The sequence below is a fragment of the Abramis brama genome (assembly GCF_963993115.1).
Source record: "Abramis brama genome assembly, chromosome: 13".
Classification (NCBI taxonomy): domain Eukaryota; kingdom Metazoa; phylum Chordata; class Actinopteri; order Cypriniformes; family Leuciscidae; genus Abramis; species Abramis brama.
In genome coordinates, this window is record NC_139975.1 from 33,018,588 (window position 1) to 33,046,315 (window position 27,728).

Consider the following 27,728-nt stretch of genomic DNA (forward strand, 5'->3'; position numbering starts at 1 on the left):
GTAAATTATTTCACTTGGAGAATAAATGATATGCCATTGCCACATTTTATTTTTAAGTTCAGACTTTAAACTTCAGTCCTTAGGAGTAAAATAAATGTAAAAAAAAAAATCAAATAAAAAAATGTACATCTTCTCCTACTTGAACAGGTCTACCAAATGCTTCCCTGTTTTCGGTGCTGATGCGGTGGTGACCCGTTCATGTACTGTAACATGTAAGGGTGGCGCTGCCAATAAAGCAACTAAAAGCTGTCACAAAGAAGCGCAAAAGTAATGATTATGAATATGTCAAATATGGCAAGGAGACATTTTAATTGTTTATTAATAAACAAGTGTTTTCTGTGTCGGCTGCAAAGATGAAGTTGACTGACTCGCGATCTTCGGAGTAGGCTAGTGAGAAATGCACATTTCGGATTACATAGTTTTCTTTCGTTTTGAATTGTTATGTTTAAAAATATGATTTCAAATGTTCTGTAGATAATAGATATATGTATCAGGTCTGTGAGGCAAGTAAGCTATGATGAGTTTCGTTTCATTTATGAGACGAACTCCAGTTCACGCGCGCGCCTCCGTGTCGTGATATCTAGCCTATTATCTGGTTTACTTATTATTTATTAGGCTAAATCCAGGCAATTGGTTGATGAAACATTTATTAAAATTAAGATACAATTAATACAAAACAAAATTCACTTAGAAAGGCTTTGTGCTTTCTGTTTGAGGTCTCTGTGGAAGTTTTAAAGCAGTCTCTTTTAGTGCCGCTTTCAGAGCGCTCACGTCCGTAACCGAGAACTGTCACTGTTTTTCCTCATAAATGCGAACACGAAAAATAAAATAAAATGAATATTTTATGCTCTGTGGAGAGCATAGTAGCTTGGAGAGTTTACATTAGTAAGCTACAGGACATCGTCTTTCAAAACATGACCTGCACGAAAGAGAAAAAAAAGACTGCGTCATTGTACCCAGCACTTCTGAAAATGCACTTGCGAATGCGTCTCTGTCCCCAGCACATCTCAAACCAAACTGACGCTCATGCTAGAAATGCCTCCACATGTTGGAAGTTTAAGTTGCTGGCACTCATGCTATGTTCACGGTCGTCACGTGCACATAGGAAACACGCCACCCTATCGGCAAGGCTCATCGGCAGAAATATTCATATCGGCCGATGCCGATGATGGTCATTTAAAGCTTTTATCAGCCGATACCGATGTTGTGCCGATATCATCGTGCATCTTTTATATATATATATATATATATATATATATATATATATATATATATATATATATATATATATATATATATACTGAAGCCCTGTTCACACCAAGACGAATGTTTGGAATATTATTGAACATATCGAACATTTGTGCGATAAACCTTTTGATGGCTGTTCGGGCCAATATGAACATTTGCACACTGCCAATGTGATTTTGTAATGTGAGTTGTTCTAATCTCTTTACCATCCTACTGCAAATTAAACTGGCCAACCAATAAGATTTGTGCCTTTGTTCCTTTGCTCAGAGCTGCCGATGTTACCTAAAACTACAGTGAATAGCAGAGGAAGAATCCGGAACCGCCTCTGTTGTCTCTGTACTTATGTATTTGGTATTGTTTAATAAACACCAAAGTGCAGGGATCGGCAACCTATGGCACGTGTGCCAACATTGGGGAGGAATTTTCACTTTATGGGGTAAGAATGGTTGAATTATCCCAAATAATTAATTGATTGATTGATTGATTGATTGATTGATTGATTGATTATGATAGAGATTCACAAATAAATGTAAAGAGATTCACAAAAAAATATCAAATTCACAAATAAATAGAGTAAGATCCAAAAATAATTGTAAATAGTTTCACAAAAATTAATAAAACTCACAAATAAATAAAATGAGAGTGTGTGAGTCTTAAGATAGGTAACGGGGAGGGTTGGGCAGAAAAAAATAAAATAAATTATAGGCAAGTATGACAAGAGATGACCCACTGAATCACCAAGAGTTGGATACGACTAAAATGGATAATGAATAAGCACTACCTACTGTCAGAGTGAAATTCCCTTTTCATTCCGTCTGTCCGCCGTTTTTGGTCAAACCAGACAAATCGCTTGTGAAAATCAGAGTGCCTTTTTGTGCCGAACATTTGTGTTGGTGAGAACAGGCCTTCACAGTGATGGAGGGACCCACACTTTGTCTTGTTGAAACCAAAGCAACATAGAGTCTAGAGGATGAACTCTTTGGGCTATTAAGCAACCTAGACACCCTAGCAGTGTGGTGGCGGGTTTTGCATGAACAAAGGCACTCACATTTGTAAAGTCCATTTTCCTTTGCATCAGTCTCAGGAAATTGTCTCAAATTCGAGGGGTTTTTCATCTTGAGGGGTGTGAGTGTATGCAGTAGTGCTATTGGTTAGTAGCGTGTGAGGTGTCTGATGTGTAGTCTGCATGATGGTGGAGCATTGGGTTTCAGAAGAAACTGTCTACACCCCCCCCCACACTCTCTCTCTCTCTCTCTCTCTCTCTCTCTCTCTCTCTCTCTCTCTCCCCCTCTTCCTCATTCACTGCTTGGGGTGGGCTTCAAAGAGCACATCAAACCCCCTGTCTCTGTGTTAGTACCATTATATATAATGCACATACACCACAGCCCAGCCTCAAGAACTCACCTTCCTCAAAGGTCACTCGTCCCCATCTCGATTAAGGTTGAGCCATTGAAGTCTAAGTCTACAAATTGCCACATGCACACCTTTTGCATTTCACTTAGGCCTATATGTGTCATTACAACTTGTAATTTAAAAAAAAATCGATTAAAAGTGGTGCTAGTACTGCAGTAATGCCGTACCCCTACATCCCATTATGCCTACTCTCTTACAATACAGTATGCGAAAAACACTGTGTGAAATAAGTAGTATGCTGTATTTATAAAATAGTACCCGAATGACATTCTGCCAGTGAAGCTGCGTGTCTGATGTCGTAGGTCACATGACATTGCCAGCATTCAGGATGTAGTATGTCTATGGCTGTGTTTAACTCTTCCCTTAAGGGGAAACCCCGCCGCCATTTTGAAGTGCGTTCAACTTCGTCAAGTGCATGGATGAGGGAAGTGTATTCGGACGAGTCTACTCAACATGGACACTTCAGGCAGATCCATAGACCACAATGCAACATGTTTGTAACATCACAGCAGTCACGCTTAATTTACCCCCACCCCACACCACTCTAGGCTATGATATTAGAGATACTGTAAGAGTTATAACTCTAGTGTATATATTTAGAGTTATACACACACATATCTATAAATAGTTGTAACTACTGTAGGTTGCTGTAGACAGTGTATAAAGGCTGCATGTGCATGTATTATGTATTTTCCTGCAGAGTCCAATCCATAATAGCTTCAGAAATATTCAGTTTGACCTGGAAATGTCGATCTCCAACATTTATGTTATCCGTGATGAGGTCAGCGGTGGGGTCTAAAGTCGAAACCTCAGCTCGGGAGCTCATACAATGCTCACAATGAGAATGTTTGACAGTTTCCATGTTTTACAGCGTCAGTGCGAGTCCGGGCCACTTATCAGTGCTCACGCTGTCCAGTTCCTCTAGAGTGACAGGCCGTTGAGAGGTGGCCCGTGGAGAATTTTGAGAGGTTCACAGATAGCTTGACGCGTCCTCCTCCTCCTGAGCTTTACAGCTCTGACATCCACCATGTTTTAACACCCTAATCACAACTCTGATGGAGATGCTGAAGACTTTGTGAAGAAGGTCGTTCAACTCAGGGGTGTTAAGTGTTGTTTCATTTTTAAGGAAGCAGGGGTCTTCGCCTTCCTTAGTTCACTTGGAGATGATTGATGGAGGTTATATAAAGGAATAGGATGCATGCAAAGATGAAACATATGCATTGGTTTATGTGTGTGTGTGTGTGTGTGTGTGTGTGTGTGTGTGTGTGTGTGTGTGTGTGTGTGTGTGTGTGTGTGTGTGTGTGTGTCATAGCAAATGAGTCATGTTTTCATGTCAAAGAACATATCAACCATTATTGTGCATTCATGAAGTTGACATTTCAGTTTAATGTCCTATAGTTTTATTCCCTCATGTTTAAGGTCATTTATGTCCTGTTCATTCAAATGATGTTTTTGTGAAATGTCTTTATGATGCATTTTAATCAATATGTCTCCTTTTTTTCCTCAGGATGTGACTTTTGAAGGACTAGCTTGATTTTGATTTTAACATTATTTATGAATATTTGCTTGAGAAGAGATCAGTTAGCAGAGTATTATGTTTTATACCAACATGATGTGAATCAACAAAAGAGGTTACTGATAACATTGACATGACTTATCTTTGTATTGTTTTTCTAATTGATCTGTTCATTCTATATCTCATCCTATGCATCCCTTGTGCAGGAAATCTTGTGCATTTCTCTCTCTCTCTCTCTCTCTCTCTCTCTCTCTCTCTCTCTCTCTCTTTTTCCCACTCCATACATTGTCTTTCTTCCGTACGATAAGTGTCAACAGAGAATTGTCATTTCAAAGCAGTGTCTTATCATACTTCTATCAGATACCAGATAAATCTTTAAACGTAACCATAAATGTTTCAGCTGGTGGATCTGAAATGGAAAAATTCTATACAAATCAGTTCTCGCTTGTTCCATCAGATCAGGCGCGTAACGTGTGAATGCGTGTAAAGGAGACGTTAAGCAGACAGTGGCACAGTTATTGCAAATAACATTGTTTTTTTTGCACAAAAAAGCAAGTCGGTAATTTGCTGTGACCACATACATGCAAATCAGCGCATATTTAACAGGAGGGCTTGAATGCGAACGGGGGCAAATATACTGGAGTGGTGTTTGCAATTAGGCTTTCTCAAAGATTCTGAATTTTGATCTGCCGTATCCATGGCAACCTTCAATACAATACAGCATTTTGAGCCCAGCAGGGCTTGTGTCTCTTTCATCTCTGTAGAGAGACCATTTTCTCTGCTTGTGTTCTCTTTTATATTATGTCATTAAAAAAAATATGAACTTATAATGATTGATTGTTAAATGTCTATAAAAAAATACAGGGATGAAAGAAATAAGAAACGTTGTGATTTCTTTTAAAGGAATAGTTTGGTAAAATTGAAAAAAATCTTTTATTCTTCCTCGTGTACTTCTAAACCTGTATTAGTCTTTCTTTCGGGAAACACAAAAGATGTTGCAATAGATTGTCCGAGCTTCTGTTTCCCATATAACAAAAGTGAATGTTGATATATACATCAAACTTTATTATTTTCAATAAAACATCAACATCTAAACCTCTGTTAATTCTCAATAACAAAATTGGTTTGTAATACCATTATTTTTATGGTTAAGTACTGGCAACCACAGCTCTCAGTTCATTTATTTATTTATTTATTTTTCCTTAAATTGAAGTTTAATGCCATAAAACCTACTATATTACTAACATATTTTTACGGTAAAATAATTGCAACCACAGCTGCCAGTTTTTTTTTTACCATAAACTTTAGTTAAATATCATAAAACCTAAAATATTTCTACCACATTTTCTCGGTAAAGTACTTCAACCACAGCTGCCAGTTTTTTTGTGTGTTTTTTTTTTTTGCCATAAATTTAAGTTAAATTCTGTAAAACATAAATATTGCTACTGTTTTTTTTTTTTTTTTTTTTATAGTGTACTTTCAAAATCTGTAAATTTAACAGTATTTTACTGTAAAAATAGAAATGTCTTGTGAGATCTATTACAGTTTTTTACCGTAGTTAGGGTATATACTGTTAACCAATTAACGTTTTTTTTTTCATTACATTTTTACTGTTAAAATTACGACCATTTTTTTTTTCAGTGTACTGTCAAGCTTCAAAAATTAACTCATACAACTTGTGCACTATATTCTATGTCTTCTGAAGTCATACAGTCATGTTAATTTAGTTTTAAATGTAAGAAACTTTAGAGGTCACGTTATAAGAGAACCAATAGCATTTGGTGTCAATGATGCCAAACCTGTCGTGACATCCAATTGCACCAAATTTGAACTGAATCCCAGTGGAGGAGGAGATTTTCAGTGAATAATGACATAAATTTGGTTCTGGCCTCAGAACACTTGGAATATAGTGCTTACAGTGTGTATCAATGGACTCCTTTTGTGGTGCTTTTGGAGCTTGGCAGTGTAAAACAACATTCACTTTTGCTTAAGATGATTATGCATTTCACGGAAGCAAAATGTTACTCAGAACAATCATTTTAATTTTTGGCTGAACTAAAATACCCCTGCCCGTTTTAAACCCTTCGGTGTCTGTGTGCCACAGCAGTGAAGTCTAACAAGGCCATTAAATTTGCGATGAGCTCATCATTTAGGCCACTAAAGCGTGTTAGAGCCGCCTGCAATAGCCAGTTAGGTTCTGACCTTCCATATGGCTTCATCTGTTCATATCTGTTTTGCGCATACTGTTCATTACGAGAGACAAATGACTCGGCTGATATGAGATGCATCTCAGACTGTAATCGAGCTGGTGGCTGGTATCTGGGAGGACTGTGAGACGCATTGCTGTGTTGAATCGGGCCAGTGGGGGAGTGAGAGTTTAATGGTGGCCACTCTTGCAGACATACGAGATACTGGAGCCAAACCTGTGATGGTGTACATTCACGGCGGATCGTACATGGAGGGCACCGGGAACATGATTGACGGAAGCGTGCTGGCCAGTTACGGGAACGTCATCGTTATTACGCTCAACTTTCGAGTCGGCGTCCTAGGTAAGCACTTTTCATTGTTATATGACTTTTCGGGAGCATCCATATTGGAAAAATAGTATAGAGAACTAATGTCTGGGTTTAATTATTAAAACTAGAATAATATGCTGAATGCTGCTTGCTGTATCAGTAAATGCAAGACACAGAAGCAAGAGATCGTGTTGATTTAATGAATCAGCGGTTTAAACTCTTGCCAAAGTTCAATCGGCTTTTTCTTTTTCTTTTGTCTTTGTTTGGCTTGCTTGTTGTGTTGATTGAGAAAAGCGCTATATAAATGTAATGAATTATTATTATTATTATTATTATTATTATTACTTGTTAAAATCTGTGCAGAAAAATGTCCAGTCATCCAGTTATGCTCTTATATTTGACACATAAGCACAATGAAGAGTGAATTTTTTAGAGCTGATTCTGAATCCAAAGTACATCCCAAAAAGAAGAGTCTTTGTTATACTGAAGTTCTTGTTTAACAGATGCTTTTATTTATATGCACATAATAAAGCAGCAATCCTTCTGGAGTAACCTGAAGTCTAATGTCTTGATCAAAAGCACACTTTGTATAGTTCATGGCTGACTCCATGCTGGATTTGAACCTACAACTTTTTGGAGACAACATCTGTTAAAGTGTAACTTCGCCGATTTTCAACCTACTTTGTATTGTTACGATGTGGGGAGTATATGTAAATGAACAATGTTTACTCATTCCTCATGTTACCTGGATTGAGAAATTCAGCAAACGTCCGCCGGAGGACAAAACGCTCCTGGGCTTTGAGGAAAACTACAGATTATACTTCCATATATTTGTATCCCCGCCACAGACCGTCGGATCGACAGAGGGTTATTAACAGAACAGTTGTTGTAAGAGTAGTTTTACCACTGAAACTTGTATTGTACCATGTCTCTGTTTTAAACAGGATTATGGTAAAAATTGAACACTCTTGCAACCAGCTTTACGTGACGGTGTTTCGTGTCGGCAGTTTCTTTCAGTTTTTCCCTCCGTTTTGCCTGAAACACTGTTCGTGCTCATCCAGTTTGACATGTTGACTACAAACCATCGCTGCGTTCTCTCCGTATTTACGATCCTTTGCAGCCTTTAGCTGCTGTCTACAACACGCTGGATCCTTCACTGAAAACCGGAAGAAACCCGGAACAACACAAGTTGACACCATTATGACTAAAAGTTCGCTAAGAAGTATTTCCTACTAAAGCAAGGCGGAATTTCGCACCCTGGTGTGAAATAAAACAATTACTCACAGTAGTTGTGTACTCGCAGGTCGCATTCGGCATATATTTTACAAATGATGTTTTGCTAATGGTACAATCTCTACAGGTTGTGCAAGGAATGATGGCAGCACTATGAACTTAGCATTTCCCCTTTATTAAAACACAGGACACCCCTCATTTGCATAGTGATGGCTGCTGCAGATGTAATTGAAATTCAGAGCAGACCGAACAATTCCAGGGAAGAAAAATAAATAAATAATAGGATATTAATATGAAAAAAGAGACTCATTTTAATTATGCAGCTTAAAGGTAAGAAGAGAGAATTATTCCTCATTTAGCTTGTGGCTATTCTGACTTGCGAATGTGAACATGGCTGTATGTAGGTTACAGGAGTTTGATGTAAAATTCATGTATTCATGCATGCATGTGCCTTATTTGAGGATCACATAAAAGCAGTCTAGAATGAAAATAGCACTCGAGATGCGTGCGAATGCGGTCTGGAAATTTGCAACACACTAACAGCGACCAGCTCACTGTACGGTCTTTATTCTCGAGCACTGTTTAATAAGTCTCGCTGGAGTTTTATCATCTCACTGCAGCGTTTCCACCTGTCCTGTGGATGTGATAATTATTGCTACTAAGTGTGGACCCTGTCTCTCCAGGGGCCCTATTTGGAGACTTTCGCATGTGAACTCCACACCATGTAGATGGCTGAGAACTCATTACAGGTTTAATATTTAATTACCAATGCCAGATCACCGGCGAGTCTTTCCTGCGGATGCTGCGTCTGGCTCTTTGTGACTGATGGGATATGTGAATGTTGTGGCACTCAGATTTGATCAGACACAGAGTTTGCTCAGAGACAATTTGTTTATAGAAATCCTGTCTCGTTGAGCATCGACTGGTGTGTGTGTGTGTGTGTGCAAGTGTGGATAAGGCCGGTCTTGCTGGGACCCTTTAATGGCGTGTAATGACTCCTAGTCAAGGGGGAGTATCTTATATCACTGCTCTTTACAAATATAATTACTCACTGGCTCTCCAGAGCATGTCAAATTCCTTTTCTTGTGGGGAAAACTTAATTACTGTTTCCAGATGCATTAAATATTAACAATGGCCACCTCTCTTTTAAAGTCCATGGACCTTTGCCCTTTATCTCGGTAAGCCGGCGGAGCAGTTGCCAAATGTGATTTAGAAAAGATTTGAAATAATACTGGAGCTATGAAAAATATGGAATAAATCACCAGCACTTGGCTTTCAGTTTGGTTTTATTATTATTAGTTTGCGGTCTATAGATATGATTTTAAAGCAGTACATTATGGCAGTTTTAGAAGTGTTTGTCTTTTTCCAGAGCTCATAGCTCAAGGCAACATGAATGTTTGATTGCTTTCCATTACATTTGCGGTTCTTTCTGACTCAAATCCACATTGGGCGATTTACATTTCAATGAACATCATCAGTATGGTTGTGCATATAGATAAAGCGTGTATCTGCAGCAAACAGTGTGCATTTGTTCGCTGTCACGGGAGTCTAATTAAAAACATCATGTGTACGTGGCACAAGAAAAACGATTTCCATGCATGGATCTCCTGTGACTGGCTGGCACTGCCACATTGCAAATCAAATTCAGAAATTAACCATTCAGTCTTCTGCTCTTTATTCGTCAGATGATATTAGGTATTGGTGCAGCTGTCTATTACTGCAAAAGGTTTCCGATTAGATGCTGTGAAACCTTTTTAGCATTCAGAGTAAAATGTTGCATGTTCAGCTGTGCTGTGAAATGAAATGTAACATGAATTCCTCAAGAGCTGTAGCAAAGTCCCCTGGCAAATATATGTTTCATCTAGGTTTCATGCTCGAGATGCATTTCATGTAAAGAGGGAAATGCAACAGTGAAACTGGCTGAGTCTTTCTCAGGAAACGGTGCAATTTGTGCCTGAATGTGCCAGGGTTAAAAAAAAAAAGATAAAAAAAAAGTGTGTGTATATATATATATATATTAGCGGTCTTACTGTAACTAGCAGATGTCATTGCACCACATCACATTATTATTTTCAGTTAGTAGTTTTTTTACTTTGTGCCAAAAATGTTTTTAAATATCGCTTTTAAAAGATCACTTCTTATCACTTGATTTTTCTTCTTCTCACCATAATTAAATATTAAATGGATAGTTAACAATTCTGTCATCATTTACTCAACCTAAATTTGTACCAAACCTGTATGAGTTTCTTTCTCCATAGAATTGACTATGACTTCCATAGTAGGAAAAAAAAAAATCTATGGAAGTCAATGAGTGATTTCCGACATTCTTCGAAATATCTTTTGTGTTCAGCAGGAGAAAGAAACTCATACAGGTTTGAAACAACTTGATGACAGAATTTTCATTTTTAAGTTAACTATTCCTTTAAGTAAAAACTGTAAAATTGCAAAATAATATTACAATTTAAAATAACTGTTTTCTATGTGAATATATTTTAAACTGTATTTCATTCCTGTGATCAAAGCTGATTTTTCAGCATCATTACTCGAGTCTTCAGTGTCACATGATTCTAATATGACGATTTGCTGCTCAAGAAACATTTTTGATTATTATCAATGTTGAAAACAGTTGTGCTGCTTCATATTTTTTATACATTTTCGTCAGGATTTTTATAGAACAGCTTTTATTTTTATATTTTTTGTAATTATGTAGTCTTTATTGTCACTTTTGATCAATTTAATGCATCCATGCTGAAGAAAAGTATTAATTAAAGTATTAAACAAACAATGACCCCCAAAAATAATATACCATCTATCAATTCATGAGGACTCAAATGGGACGTTTTTCTGAGAATTGCTGTACTTATCTATAAAGTTTTGTGCATTCTGACAAATTTTTGAAATGAAGCGATAAGATTAAAATTGTGACAAATGTTTTATTCATGTGTGCTGAAAAGCAAGAGTGATGAGGGGAGAGATTCAGAAGCCATTTTTCTGTGAAACAAAGTCCGTGTGCTCAGAGAGACAGACACCCGATTAAATTATGAAAAACATGGAAAGAAATTACAGTTGTTCTAATCAAATGAGAATGAATCGGAAAGGGGGAAAAAAAACATACTTTGAAATCAATTTAAAGGACAAGTTTAAAAAATGAAATGCCCAAAGGCTGAAATAAATCGAAGATGAAATTCTGCAAATGTTTGGCCTGTTAATGCGGTGGCTGCCCAGAAGCAGACGATGAGGTCGTGGAGTCTCTCGCTCAGTCTGCGATCTGCAAACTTTTCCCAAGTGCAATCAAATGTCTTTTCAAAAGTTTAAACAAAGACAACAAAAGCATGAAGGTTGTTAGAAACATTGCGCTCCAGCATTCCCAGGAGTCTCTGGTGTTCCTCAGGCAAGTTTGATTTACCTCCAGGGCCTGCCGATTCCAGCGCTCATGCCTTTCGGCCTTGTGGGTGAAACAAATTACACAGAAACCTCAGTAAAAACCACAGTCTCTTTATCCAAACCTGACCTCTGGGCTTGAGGGATTGATCTTCAGTATGATGGCTGCTGTCAAAGTGTCGTTTGAGTGCTGTGACATTTGGGTTCTTCCTGGCCTAGTTTTCCACAATTGAGAGATTTGTCAACAAGTGAGACAGACCGTGTCGCAAGAAACTCTCTTTCGATCACACAAGCCACTAGTCAAGATGATTTGTGCTTTGCTTTGCTTTGCATATGCATGTTGAGTCTCAAACCAGTTTGGATAATACACAAAACAAGAGTACGGTTTAATGTAAGTAGACATTTTGCAGATGCTTTTATTCATAGCAACCGATAGTTGTCTTTATAGGGGAAAAGTCCTTGGGTATCTTGCTCAAAGACAAAATGCTAGTCACAGGAACAACTAGAACCGTCATGCCTGTTCACAGTGACAGCCATTGAATCACTGCAGGTCTACAAGTTTTCCAGCAGACGTTCTTGCGTTCCTTTGGTATTCGTCTGGTGACAGATCAATTTCTCCATATTTGATCACCTCGTTGCTGCACATTTCTGTCAGTGTGAATGGCCCTTTCTGGTCCCACAAACCACAATTTGTCATTCATTTATCTACTGCCCACTTAGGCTGGTGCCTTTTTAGGTAGCAGCAGTCTTACTGAAATAAAACATTTGATTGGTTACTGAGCAATTGGTTGTGGTAGCTCTACATTTGGCACACCGACATGTGTTCCTCCTAAGTGCCCTAGAGACTTGACTAACAGTTAATTCCCATAGGCTAGAGCTTGAAATTAGCGTGTTGCTTTGTTAATGAGTAGGGGTGCAACGGATCGCAGTTGATCCGTGATCCGTACGGACCAGTTGCCCCACGGTTCGGCACGCATGTGATTCGCGGATTAACTGCTAAATGTAATCATCATAGAGTGAAAGTTTATAATTTGGACGTGTTTTGTCTTGCCAATTTACACATTCAAACAATTTTAACCGTGGAAGAAGAGGCGAAAGTTGGGACTCGCACATTATCTGTGCGCACAGCCACACACACTCGAAGCGCACACACGCAGAGAGAGAGACGCATTTCAGACAGCGATTGGACACCGAATTGATTCCTCTTTCGCGTTTCCTTGCCCTTGAACAGACACATAAACACCAAATTATGTCAAATACTCATCTAAATGCCCTTCTCGGCAAGTATTCTCTTGTTTATGTCATAAGTGAACAGTTGAGAAAGAAACCGGATGTTTGTCAGTTTTTTTGTTCCGTGCATAAATGAAAAGCAAAGTTGCACCCAACAAATATCAATATATCAACAAATAGTTGCAAATATCTTCAGGTTTCTTATAAGCACTATAAAAGCCACGACAAGTCATGGTTTATAGCCTTTATTTTTCACTTATGTTGGAAAGAGACCAGCCATATATATCTTTCTTTTAGAAGAAACTGACACGTTTTTTTCAGGGCGAACAAAACCTTCGAGTGACAGGGAGCTCTAAGTGATGTGCTCCTCAGGTTGCTTTTTCTTAAAGAAAGATGTTCATTGATGGTTATCTTTGCCTCTTGGCCAAACTTTGCATCCATCATGCATGTGGTGACATTTTGCTGACCTCTAAATCTTGTTGTATCTTTTTTTTAGAACTGGATTCTGTGTTAAAGTATAAATGGCGACTGGGTGAAGAATTCTCTTCCTCTGGTCAGCGCATTAAGATCATCTGTCTTACAGTAGGCATATTGGCTGTCCTAACAAACGTTGCAAAGATTGTTGAGATCGGTATGAAGCAGTTCTCCTGTATTCCTGAGATGTTACAAACCCAAAGGCACAACCCATGCTCATTGGAAAAATGTGGTTCTGCAATATTACGTTGCTTCTTGCACATTTTGCGACAAGTGTTCATTTTCCCCCTAAACAGATGATGGCCACATTTGGTAACACTTCATTTCGATGGTGTACTGTAGATATTCTATTAACTATAAGTAGCTTTGCAACTACGTCAACTATCAGTCATTAGAGTATTAGTAGATCTGCTTAATATCTGCTAACACTTTATTTTTGATAATCCCTCAACAGACATTCTACTGACTATAAGTAACTTTACAACTACATGTCAACTTATTCTACTAACCCGAACACCTAACTCTATCCTAACAGTCTACTAGAGTCTATTGGACCATCGAAATAAAGTGTCACCCCAAGTTTTACTATGTTGAATATATCATTTTAATATCATTTTCTGAAGCAACAATGCCATTTTAGCTTGTTTTACAAGTATTTGAGCTCTTTTTTTGTCCTGACTCTTGTTTCACACGACTTGAACCCGTGCTTCGCATTCCCAGATGAGCTATAGAGCAAGTTTACTACGGTGGAAAAGCCACACATTTGGACCTGATTATATGATGCAAACGTCAAAATGTATTAGTTTATAAATCATGCTCTACATGGTAAAACTGTTTCAAAGTCATAACATCGGAACCGTACAAAAATAAGTCTTGATTAATCGATAATCTGCTCCTGTACTCGTAATTTAGTGTGAAAAGGAATACAAGTTGTTGCCGTTTTACTGCCTCTATAGTGTTTATTTGCCTATAGTGTTTATTGATCTTTGTTTCGACCCCCTCTAGAGCAGATCAGGTCAGCTGGAGGCAAACTTGTGTATAAATGTCTTTTTAAAGTTCAGTTCTTCATCTATCAGGCTTCTTGTTTACAGTCTGTTGCCGATATCTCTGGCGATCCATTACTTCATTTGATTTGACGCTCACGCTGTGGCATTGCTTTTTCTTCCTCTATTCCTGGCAGTCTTGAGCCCTGCTCAGCTCATTCGTCTTCTACCATGAGGGAGGGTTTGTCCATCATCAGGTGTGTTTGGGTCAGAAATGATATGTCTGGAGAGACTTATATTGGCTCTCCGGCCAACTCTTGCTACTCGTCTTGTCAAGTGATTAATCATGCTTTGGCGAGTGAAGGAACCAAGGCCAGCTGTCTTAACGCATGTAGGAGGCAATATTCTCCACATTGTGGCTGAAGGCTGTCGGCTGAAATGAGGAAGGTGGGCGAGGAGGACCGGCAGAGAGGTGTGAAGTTGGGAGCCATGAGAGTGGAGGTGGGCGCCCAATCCACTCGCTCCATGTGACTCGACAAAAGAGAAACTCAAAAGCACATGAAAAAAGAAGGAAAAAAACTTTGCTGAGTAGGTGTGATTATTTGCATGTGCCTCTTGTGAATGAAAAGCCTGTCGGAATTGGTCACAGGATGTTTGAATTTCTAAAGTGTTGCTTTAGAGGCGACGCTAATTCAGAGAAACCAACGCCGCTCGCATGTAGGGTGGGAGGGATATCGGGATGGATGAATTGAGCAACCAGGATGCAAAGACTGAACTTGGTGTGAAATCCTATATCATTCATGCAGGATTAGAACCAGGAAACGGCTTTGTGAAGATTTGGTATGGAAGGTTTTATGGAGGTATCGTGATGTTATAGTGGGAAATCTTTCTAAGGCATTGGGAAACTGTGGAACTCATTTGACATTCCTGAGAGCTGTGGAGACGTGTCATCTTTACAGTAATACACCATGCTAAAATACTGCAGTGTACACATGAGAGCTGCCCACCGAAAGGCTTTGTAGACACACTGCCATCAGGAGACCTGGCCCGGACCGACAGTCATCTGCAGATTTTATTTACATTTGAGGGAAAATCTGTGGTATTTTTCTGAATGGATTTACACTTGGTAAAATGTTTACTGCAGTCTTACTGAAAGCATAATCATATTAGCTAAAATATTTAATAAGCAAACACAAGGGATTTGTGGAAAATTATGAATGACAGCAGGAATGGATTGTAAATAGACAGCACTGAATCTTGTGGGGCGGCCTAGTCGTTAATCCTACATTTTATATACAAATTTAAAGAGAGAAAGAAGTGAAGACACTGACAGTTAGTATTTTAGCATAATATTTCAGCTCCAATCCATTCTGAATCTGCGCTGTTTACATTAGATCTGTGAGACCTAGTTAGTCCAAGTTACAGATCCAACAACTTTATATTTTAGCATTAAGTGAGAGAGTGAATGTTTGAGATGTTTAATAGTAGTATTTGTAGTTGTGTAATGTTTTGAGGGTGCTGCACATTGTCTAATAAGTACATTAATTGGTAAAACATTATAATAATGGACCGTCATTAATAGGGAACAACGTAGGACAAATGAGGAGTACTACATTAGCACTTCAGCTACTACTATTAACTAATATAGAAACAAGATTAATTAATCAGTAAGTAATAGTGAATTTAGGACTGAGATTTGACTGAGAATGATATTAGCTTCATAAAGAACTACTAACTACCAATGAATAACTAACTAATTACAACATTAATATATATATATATATATATATATATATATATATATATATATATATATATATATAAAACATGAGTATCTACTTTTTCTTTCTTTCTTTCTTTCTTTCTTTCTTTCTTTCTTTCTTTCTTTCTTTCTTTTAAAATGATCAAACAGCCATCTAAGATAGATAGATAGATAGATAGATAGATAGCTTTCTATTGTCATTCAACTGTACATTTAGAGTGCACATATGAACGAAATTCCGTTCCATTGGCTCAGCGAAAGTATATAATGAATAAATGCTACAACGTGCATTAAAATATAACACTAACAAGAGTTTGACAGCAACATATAAATAATGATATTGCACATGGTAATTGGTGGCATATAAATACAGTTTTGTGCTTATTAGAGTTAGTTACAGTCTCTTAGAAACATGCTAACATCAGACTCTACTGGAATCAAGTGGAGATTATATTGAATGCTTTGCATGAAGAGCGTTATTTGTGTAACAGTTGTCAGGTCATTCACGAATGCTGCTGAATAGTTGTTAAGATTCTCCCGAGAATTTAATTGCCTTCATAGGTAGTAGACACTGAGTCAGCTGTCTACGTTTTTGGGAAAGAGCTATGATATGGTTTCTCAGTTCCCTAATTTATAATACCTCTTTATATTGAGCACACGCATGAGAGTTGAAAATCCCATTGCACAGTGTAAATATCGTCAGGGTTTAAGGTTTTTTCCCAATACATACACTCAATTCCCTGAGGAGAAAATAAGGCTAGTGTGTGCTAATGAATTCGATTGCGGTGTTTGACTACAGTAGCTTCAGGTGTTCTGTGACATTCGCTCTGAGAAAATGCCTGTCAAACATTTCTCCCTCCCGCTGAGTCGCGGTTTGAATACCACACCAGCTCTGCATAAATAGCTTAGCTACCTCTGATCCTATCTGCTCGCTTGTAAACGGCTAATGCTAGTTTGGTGCTGCTAGTTGTCGACCTTCAAAGCCATCATGATTTAGCTGGTGAAGCTGATCAACACTTGTGCTAAGCTACAGCACGCTACAAAGGTATCTGTGAATGAACACCATCCTGGACGGGGGCGTTTCAGGGCTTTGAGATTCACAGGGTAGGACTGTAGCTATTAAGCCTACTGTAGCATATTTGATACGCTAATTTCTGAGGCCTCTAAATAATCAGCATGATCAAAACTCATCTGATTGATAGTTTATACTTTACTTTTTAGCAAGCAATAGTAAATAATAGTAAATAACTTGTAATACAAATTTCCCCCTTCAGGTCTTGGTAGATGTCTTTTTTTATGATTTTATATAGTGTAAGTAATATTTCAAGATGAACACTTACTGGACTAAAGCGCCATAGGTTTACTTGATTATCCATATATCATTTTTCTGAAAAATCATGTTGAAATGTTAGTATCAAATAAGGCCTTTGAGGAAGGTTTATTTGTTCATATCTCAATCATCACTGTATTGCCTTGCATTATATGTTTTAAAACTACAGAGCTTTGATTATAAAACTAAGCATTTAAATATCATCTTACTAAGACATATTATTGGCAGATATAGAGCGATGACTGATATTCATATGCATTTTATGTAAGAAGTCTGCTATACTGTTATAAAGATCTCTTTGATTTACATTACAAGCTATCATAATTTTATCTTGATTTTTGGCCATATAAATATTAAAATCTGCACCAAATTGCATATTTTGAGCCTCTGAATAAAATTCCTTGGAAAAAACTCCTTGAGTGTGATCTTCATATTCTCATTATATGTGTCAGACTGTATGAGCCATAAAAGTCTGATGTATCAAATATGATACTCAACAACAACAAAAAACACATTGGCAAGGCAAGGCAAGTTTATTTATATAGCACATTTCATACACTATGGTAATTCAAAGTGCTTTACACAGAAAGGAATTAAAATAATCACAAAATAAAAGCAAGGAAAATTAAAACAGTTATAAAAGGAATTAAAAGAGTAAGAAGATAATACATAGATAATGCATACACAAACTTTTATATAACATACATGCTCAAATATTTTGTCTAAAGTGTTCCATTTCTAAACAAATATATTATTCTGACTATTATTTCAAATGTCAGGCTTTATTGGGGTTGAGCTAGTTAACAAGATAACAAACCAACAACCCATGCATGCAAGCTACTGGTAACCATTTCTGGTGGTTGGTCTTTTCAACAAAGCAGCACTAAAGAAATATCATTGCGATCGAGGTGCTGTGAAAACTGCTAATGCGAGCTGCTAATATGTAATGGGCGGTGCTCATGTATTGGCTTTGTGCCATGCGTTTCATGACCACATGCTTTCTTCTGTGTGACTGCATGCTGGTGCCATGACCTTCTCCATTAACCCCTCAGTGTGTGTGTTATTTGAAGTCTAAAGATTATTGGAATGCTGTCAAAATGCTGCCATCACTGCTTAAAATTTGAAGCCTGTAAATGAAATGGTAAATGTTGGTTTTTGGTCCGACGTGTGCTGTTTACTCGGCTATGCACATGTCCCTCGGTCTTTGACTGGCCATATGGTAATGAGCACACAGACAGAGCAATTCAATCTGCATTACAGTGCAAATGCTCTGCAAGCTGGTGAATCTAAACAGAAGGATAGCTGTTTCACAGGGTAATAGTGTTGCTTAAAGGTGAAGTGTGTCATTTCAAGTTAAAATATGTGTACGACTACGGTCAAAACATGCAAAGTCTGATTCTTCCAAAAAGTGTAAACTGATAGTGTGTGCTATCAAAACATTGCTCTGTTTGTTTGAGCATCCTGTCACAGCAACACTGCCTCAGCCAATGGCATGCGTTTGGGGCGGGACTGTCTGATTCACCAACCAATGGCAGACAGGGAGAGAGCGTGCAACAAGCAACGTTATAATTGAAGTAACTATAACTTGGGACCAAATTTACTAAAAGCTTGCGTCAGCGCAAACCCTCTTTTGGCGTTAGAAAACTACTGTCAGGATTTACTAAAGACACGCAGTGAAAAATAAGCGCTAAAAAAGGCGTGGACAGGGTTAGTTTTGCAGCTGACCTTATTGCATATGCATTTGTAGGAGTTTCCCTTTCAGACGCAATATTTATGGGAGGAGAGAATTTAAATGAATCATGCAAGATGATTTACTAAGGTTTGCGCTCGTCAATTTACTGGTGTTTGCACCATTATTTACCACTAAAAAAAGCATGTCTTAAACCAGATGCTAATTTGTGCTGTTCTTGGTAGATTGCGTTATTATGGAAATGATCCGGCTACGTCTGTGTTCTTTAATGTGCGTGTCGTCAGTAGATCACGTACTGAATTTTCAACTCCCATCTGTGCTTTTTTTGGGATTGCGCTCTTACACTACAGGTAATTTACCTTAGTTTAGTAAATCTGGCCCTTGGTCTCTTAATCAGACATGTTGTAACAAGATTAATTCATTACAATGACAATTGACATAGATATTGACCGGATATTGACTACGCTCTCTAAACAAATTGATGTGATTGTATCACTTGCCAAATGACAAAAGAACAGCAAATCCGAATCGGGTGCCTTGAAAACAAAAGCTCTGTTGTTTGTTGCTCTTTGTAGCTGGCAATTTTCACACTTGGTCTGAAGTTTGATTCAGCCCTTCCCACAGATTCTCTTTTCATATGGTTGCTGTTGTTTACTACTCTAGCTACTGTAGATAATGACGAGGAGTAAACGCCAGATTCAATGTTTTTTCCCCGTTTGGTTTCACTACTAAAACTTCAAACACAGAGATCGCCACTCGCATCTGATTCATGTATTGCATAAGATGCTAAAAACGGTAGTCAATTGGAAATGCATGCAATAGCATAAAATATACAATAACAAACCACCTCTGCAAGGAAGGAAGGAAGGAAGGAAGGATTGCGTTTAGACTAATTGCTGAACATCCCAAAATACAGCTTTCACATTAACCAAACCCTGAATTGGGTCCACACCAAAAGCTAAAGCACTTGTGATGCACCTTAGACACAAGTGTCTTGAAGAATAGTTTAGGGATACGATCTGATGAAATGCAAAGCAAAAAAATAATGAATCAATCCAGCTCAGCAACTCAGATTGCCACAGGGGTTGGTAGAGAACTTGAGAACATCATTTCTTCAGTTCTTTGCCCTGAGGAGTTTGTCTGACTGGGTAATTCTTGGATGACTTTTTAGGCGTTTCATATTTTTTTCTTGCTCTCTCTCTCTCTCTCTCTCTCTCTTTTTGGCTTGTCTGAATCAATTGAACAAACTGGCATGATATTTGATGGCCCCTGAGCTCCAATTATTACAACAATATTATGGCACGGGTAAGTCTGGAGTTTCTCAGCAGAATGCCAATATTACAGGGAGGCTATTTGTATTTGCTGCTAGTCCTTTAGGGGACCAGCAAGGGCAAACTGCTCAATAACTCAATTTCTAACAATTAGCCCCTGACACATCTCAATGTGAAACTGATATATCACTATATTTTGGATGAAATATCAGAAAAAATAAACAAGAGCCATTTGGTTCTCCACGACCAAGTCTCATGTGAATGAGAACCTGTCAAGAACAAGTGACATTTTTCAACAAAAGCAAGAGTCGGTCAATCTCTTTCAGGAGTTATAAATAATTTTGCAGCGCAACACTTTCACCGGGATCAGCTTTCATGTGCACGCAACGTGAAGTTTACAATAATAATGAGGCTCGTTCACTTTTCACCTGCTTTGCGCTGGTGCAATTTCTCGTTGCCATGCAGCATAATTCAAACAGTTTGATTTAGATGACAGAAAACTGTTGTTTTGGCTTTGCAGCTACAGCAATACTTTACCAAAAACAGTCACATGGGTGGAAGAAAGGCCATGATTGTTAAATCATTTCAGAATATATAGAGTATGCTTTTCAGCTACATAATTATGGCTCATGTTCATATTTATGGCCGGACCCTTCGGCTGGGTTAATAGGCCTGTCATCACCTTACTGTTCATGGCTGAAGTGGCACAAATCCTAAAAACAGGGTGAGGCCGTGGGCCAAGACTAACCTTGCTGCATCAAAAAAAGGTGAAACCCCCATGCAGAGCAGGTTCAGTCGGTATATAAATGAAGGCCAAGCACTCTGTTTTACCGCTTTTACAAGCCAGGTCAATTGAATCAACCCTTTAATCATTTGTGAATAATTAAAATTTTAATTACAATGGTCATTTGTTTGATTCGTAAAAAAATTAGTACCATGCAAACCTCACACAGAGATTAGATGAGACAGTCTACAGATCAAAACAGTTCATTGGATTTCAAGTTTTGTTCAATTTGTTGGATGGATATTTTTATTTGTTTCTAATCATTGTCTGGTTTGTGTCAAATGCCTTTTCACTTCTCAAGATATGTGAAGAAATGTAGGGTTGGTGATTTCAACAAGCCCCACACATTTAACTTTGGCACATTTATGCTTCAGACAGGACTGATACATCAAGGCCTGGTTTCACAGACAGGGCTTAGATTAAGTCAAGATAAGGGCATTTAAGTACCTTTAATAAACATACATTTGTGCATCTTGAGACAAAACAATGGATCTGACATATTTTAAGATGTGCAAGTTGCTTTCAGTTAAAACAGCTCAAACATGCATTTTAGTCTGGGACTAGTCTTAAACCTTGTCTGTGAAACCTGGGGGTAAGTCATGCGCATGTTGAAGAGAGGTGTAAGATGAGTGAAAGACTTTTTTGACCTGGGATAATAAGCAACCACCTAGAAAAACTCTAGTTACCAGCCCAAAACACCTTAGGATTATACCGGCGACATGCAAGACTTCCATTTTCTTTAGTAAATGTGAAAGTCTAGTTTTATCTATACTGTGTGTATAAGTGCATATCAGGTGCTGATGTTCTAGATCAGGGGCCGTATTCACAAAACATCTTAAGGCTAAAAGGAGCTCCTAACTTGCCGATTTAGGAGAAACTCTTTGCTCTAAGTGTATTTCACAAAGCTTTTTAGCGTTAAAACTAGCTCCTAAATCTGTGAAAGGTCGGCAATCCACCCAAAGACACCATTTTCAAAGACACCAATGTACACCATTGAGGCAATATCATTGCTTAAAGGTTAATTTATATACAAGCAAAATGCATTGAATTATGGAGAATAAAACATTGCAGTCAAGTTAAAAAATAATGTCCCATCCTCTGCGCCATCCCACCATCTTTATTTGAATATGGCAACATGATTCTACAATATTTATATGATTAAATCACTGACAGAGACTCCTCCCCCAATCACTGTTTGCATAGTTACTAAGCGTGTTGACATCATCCATAGCAACAAGGTCAACCCCGCCCTTACTCTTAGCTTAAAAGTTGGTCTCAGGAGCTTTGTGAATAAGTTTTAAGAGGAAACTAAGAACCTAAGAACTTTTACTGCTATTTAGGAGAACTCTTAGTGGTAAGATATAATGTCTTGTGATGTGAATACGACCCCAGGGGAGCAAAACTCCACAGCCCTGCAGAGTTTAGTTCCAACCCTGCTCCTGTAGTCTTCAAATCAGCCTGAAGGACTAGATGAGCTGGATCAGGTGCCTTTAATTAGGGTTAAAGCTGAAGTTTAAACTGCCCTGTCAATCATCTTGTCACAGTTAAAATCCTCCACATACAATTTAATTTAATTTCCTACCGTTTCGGAGAGAAATGTAGTCTAGTACTTCGTTGATCTGCCAGTCATGGGTCTTTCATGCGGAGACTCTCCTCATGTGTTTGCAATTTGCATAATGATGCATTTAAAAGTTAATCACATAACGTATCTTTAGAAAAGTTCACAATACTGTCGCAGATTATATACATATATAAAAATATATATATATATGCAATGGCTTGTGGGAAATATTAGCACATGGATCTTCACTTCGGATTCTAACTGGGAAAAGTAGACCATTCGGTATCTTTGGAATACTCATTTCAACATACTACGATTTGGGATGCATTAATTCTAATTTCAAATACTATTTAGGGTGGATAGTGTGCGATTTGGGACGCCGCATCTGTTTTGCACCTCTGTTCTAGATCAAATCTATTTCCCCATACATGTCTGAGATCTGAATGCGAATCACGTAGCATGTATCCATTACCAGTCATATGATGGAGATTTTCCTTCTCAATTTTTGTTGATTCATAACTGGAGGTGATCGTGCAAATCCAAAGATTTTAATAGCAACCTGGCAAATTAGCTCTGGAGCCACTAAACGCTTCACGCTAACATCTATCTGGGCTGGAGCTGCCTCATTAAGTTAAATAATTAATGAATCTGTCATAATTATGAAACTGCTCACAAGCAAGACTAATTGTACTCATAGTTTAATTAGGCTAGACGCCTGCCACTCAAACGCTCCACTCCAGTTCTGTTCCATGTCGGCCAGAGACACTCCGTGTCCAAGATAACACTCCAAATGGGAAATCATTTCATATCCCAGACCCCAACATTAGCCAAATTGTGGAACGTAATTAATATTCTGAGCAAATTTCCACAGCCAGATGACCAGCACTAATTGCTCAGTGTTGCACCTGTGGTCTGTAACCGCTCATGGCTGGACGATGTGTTTGCAGAGGTCTGCAGATTTTGAGCAAGAGAATGGCTATCCATCTTCGGATCGTCCGGCGAGCTGCGGCGCTGTGTGAATCAAGCGCGCTGAGACGTAATGCATGCGCAAACCAAACAACCACAAGGTCACTCCACAATATCATCAGAGGCCTTGAGTGGCCCGACACGGAGCACTTTGAATAATGAGACCTACTTCCTCCTCCTTTTTGAGACGACACCTCATCTACACTCTGACAGAGCGAACAGAGCGCTGCCAGACCAGCCAACCTTCAGAACAGCAGAGTGGAGAAATAAACCAGATGACATCGACATGCAGATGGAGAAGGAGAGAAAGACATGAGAGTTCAAGGGAGGAAGAAGAACCTCTTTCAACTCATCTACCCAACACAGAAAATGGCTTGACAGACCCAGTTCAGAGGACGAGAAAAGCGAGGCAAACTGACAGCTACTATGAGATCTAGGAGAGTCATTTACATACAGTACATTCGGCTGGACTCTTTAGATTTCACTGCGACTAAATTATGCCCGAGCATCTCCAAAGAGGAAAATGTTTCACAGTTTTGGAAGAATTTGTACTCACCATTATCTGTATTTCTGCACTATTCTGTTCATTTCATTTTAAGTTTGGTGCATATTGTGGCTTAATCTGGCCCGGAAATGTCCATTCAGATACTGTATGAAGTGGCCATCTGACACAATTCACTTGATTGTACATGTCATTTAGGGGTGGCAATAAATCATACAGGACATGATTGTTTATGTCATGAACAAACCACTGTCTCAGCGGGGAAATAGTGGTCCTATATATTTATTATATTTTTATTTAGTTAACACTTTGGAATGTGTTATAGGAGAAAATTATTTTTATGATTAATTTTTATGAGAGACAGACAGACAGACAGACAGACAGACAGGTAGGTAGGTAGGTAGGTAGGTAGGTAGGTAGGTAGGTAGGTAGGTAGGTAGGTAGGTAGATAGATAGATAGATAGATAGATAGATAGATAGATAGATAGATAGATAGATAGATATGAGACAAGTAACATGGTTTTGGATGGATGGATAGATAGATAGATGTGGGACAAGCAACATGGTTTTGGATGGATGGATGGATGGATGGATGATGGAATAGATAGATAGATGTGGGACAAGCAACATGGTTTTGGATGGATGGATGGATGGATGGATGGATGGATGTGGGACAAGTAACATGGTTTTGGATGGATGGATGGATGGATGGATGATGGATAGATAGATAGATGTGGGACAAGTAACATGGTTTTGGACGGATGGATGGATGGATGGATGGATGGATGGATGGATGGATGGATGGATGGATGGATGGATGGATGGATGGTTGGATGGATGGATGATGGATAGATAGATAGATGTGGGACAAGTAACATGGTTTTGGATGGATGGATGGATGGATGGATGGTTGGATGGATAGATTATTTGGGGTTTGTGAACCTTTAACTCTAAATATGAGCAGTATTAATAGCAGGGATGGAGGTGATATGAATATCTGACATGTCTCTGATCATTTTTTCAGCCATCCAAACAGGAATGCCTTCAGCTGGTATTTTTATCCATCAGCTCAACGGTAACAACAGTGGTGTGTGTGGTGTCGGTGTCGAGCGGTGACACAGGTCTCTCCCAGACAATGGCTCATCTATTTCTGCACTGTCAGCTCACCCTTAAAGCACAGTTGTCAAACTTAATTGTATTACCTGCAGAGCCGGGAGCCCTTTTATTAATTTATTCCTGGAGGAGGGAGAAAATAGTATGTGAGATGAGGTTATGTGGCTGCGGAGTGTGTTTATACTCTCTGAAACATGGATACGGCGAAGTAGCATTAACTTGGAATGACAAGAGTAAACGCTTTGGTGTCCTCCAGAAGAGGAGCCAGTCATTTGATTCTTCCGGCCTCATTACGCAGAATCTGAAGACAATCATCTTTGGCACAATGGCAGTAATTTGAGATATGACTTGTATTGTTAAAGAGACAGTAGTAAGTTATGTTACAAAACCAACCTAGGCAGCAACTTAAGACATCACATGAGAGCTTCCTTGCACAATATATGGTATGACCTCAAAATACTTTTACCATAGTGCATGATTTGTAACCTATTTTGACGTTTGCATCACATAATCAGCTCCATATGTGTGGTTTTCATATAGTAAACTTGCTCAGTAGCTCAGCTGGTACACATCAGTGCGATGGAGCACGAAACTTTTAGCTCCACTCACCGGATATTTCAGTTCCAAACTGCCGTGATACGTAAAACAACCAACATGGTCAGATTCAAGTTCATCTGTTGTGGATAAAACCAAACACACTTCTAGCGCCACTCACTGGACATTGAACTGTGAAACCTGCAACAAGTAATGCAATATTATTTTGTTTGGTTTTTTTTTTGCCACAGGCATGTTTTTCCAATGAGTCTGGGTTGAAGATTAGACTGGAGGCTAAATTTTTTTCAAGAATCATAAAAACAGCCTTCGTTTCCTCGAAGAGCATCATTAGAAAGAAGCTAGTCAGAGCAGCTAGCATGTTTAGCTCTCGGCCGCTGTGCTGTCGGCTTTCAGGTGGCCAACGCTCGGCTAGCCAATGGGCAGCAGGAAAACAAAGCCACGATGACATGTTATCTGACGGAGAGTCCTGTGGGGGAAAGCCGTGGCGCTGAACTGTCAGGCTGATTTTTGTGAGATGTGGAAGGGATGAAAAAAATCCAAACAAACAGGGGCCTTGGCACCAGCTCCCATCACCATGGGCAGGATCTCCCGTGGGATCGCAGGAGGCAGAGATGAAACACAAAGAGATCTAACCTTTTTTATTCTCTGGGAGAACGCAGTTCTTTGGTGCTGAGAGATTAAAAGGGAATGGCAGAGTGAGACAGATTAAAACGAATCAAAGCCGCGCGTTACTTATTTGCGATGGATGTCAGCTGGAGAAGAAAATATTGCATGTGTGCAGTGATGAGGTGCTGTATAATTGGCAAAATTTGGTGTTGCGAGAGAGAACATTTTACATGTCAGAAGAATATTTGACTTCAAACAATCCTTCATAAAGTGTGTACGCATAGGTAAAAGACTTTGCTTAACTACTCGCCCCATGCTGCTTTGCAAATGATGTAATTGTATTAGTTTAGAGTGTGTTTGTGTGTCTTTTTAATGTATTTTCCTTTAGGAAAAGACAACTGCCGACTGAGCTTGATCTGAATGAAATTTGGAGGGGTGACGTAGACTTGAAAGAATCAGATCAACAGGAAAGATATTAATCATGGTAATGCCTTGCACACATGCGCAGGGCTGTGATGCGTTACATACATTGTATATCTTACGAATGTATGTTTATTTGCGTTTCATGTGGTCAGCGGAGGAGAATGTTTACTAATTATTACATGCGCTGAAGTTTTGTTCGGAATACATAAATGCGCATATAAATGACCATGTGAATCGGATGGCAGTGTTTATAGGATTCATATAAACAGAACTTTCAGAATATGGAATCAGAATGGATTCAGTCAGATGAAAATGAGTGCATGTAAAGGTATGATTTATGGTCACTGTGGCCAGAAGCGTAATCCTCAGACCTCATAGTAGATCAATCTTGAAAGGTTTACCTTATCATTAAAAGTCAGTTTCACTAGGGAGGTTTTGATGATATGTTGACTTTAAAACGATCATTTCAATCGATTCACTAAGCAACAGTGATTTTTAAGATGAAAGTATCCTAATGCACAACCAGTATAACTTCATTTTTCACAGTAAAGGGGCAGTGTTGTCATATTTGTCATGGGGATGGATGCTGTACCAGCGGTTATGATATTGAGCACATATTTGAATTAAAGCGCTTGCAAACAGGTTGTTTTGACAGTTCAGTGTATAACAGGTCCAGAGTTAGTCACAGAAGCTCACGAGATTCCCCTCTGGATTTTATAACGTCCCTTTCATTTCAAATATTTCATTCCTTCCACAGATGGCGTTCACCCAAATTACATTTATTCCTTATGTAAGATTCATAATAAATATATCAGGAATGGATGAAGAGGATGGTCGACTAGCGATCCAACTTTCTTAGTCTTTTTTAGCTTTAGTATTTTTAGCTTTAATGCTTTTAAGAGGGATGAATTCTGCGACACAGAGCGGGTTTTAGCTTGCCGCACCACCACTAAAAATATTAAAGCCAAAAAATCGTATAAACTAGAGCTCAAACTAGTCAATTGGCAGCATGTCACAGTGTTTGTGCACACAGCTTTACAGAGGCGATAATCAAACGCTTTCTCCTAAACTCCTTCCTCAAGTGTAGTGTTAGGAAGTCATTTCATTATAGTGCACTGCTTTATTTGGACAGTTCGTGTAAATCAAGCAGTGGGGAAAAACGACTCACCAA

General features: G+C 38.6%; 1 protein-coding gene across 2 annotated transcripts in view; it reads left to right on the forward strand.

Moving 5' to 3' along the window:
• Positions 1 to 27,728, forward strand: part of nlgn3a (neuroligin 3a) — a 216,383-nt gene that overhangs the window by 83,397 nt on the left and 105,258 nt on the right. For both annotated transcript variants that reach the window (XM_084134013.1, XM_084134014.1), the window contains one exon: positions 6,577 to 6,726. In XM_084134013.1, the coding sequence (XP_083990139.1) occupies positions 6,577 to 6,726 (150 nt within the window). The remainder of the gene's footprint in view (positions 1 to 6,576; positions 6,727 to 27,728) is intronic.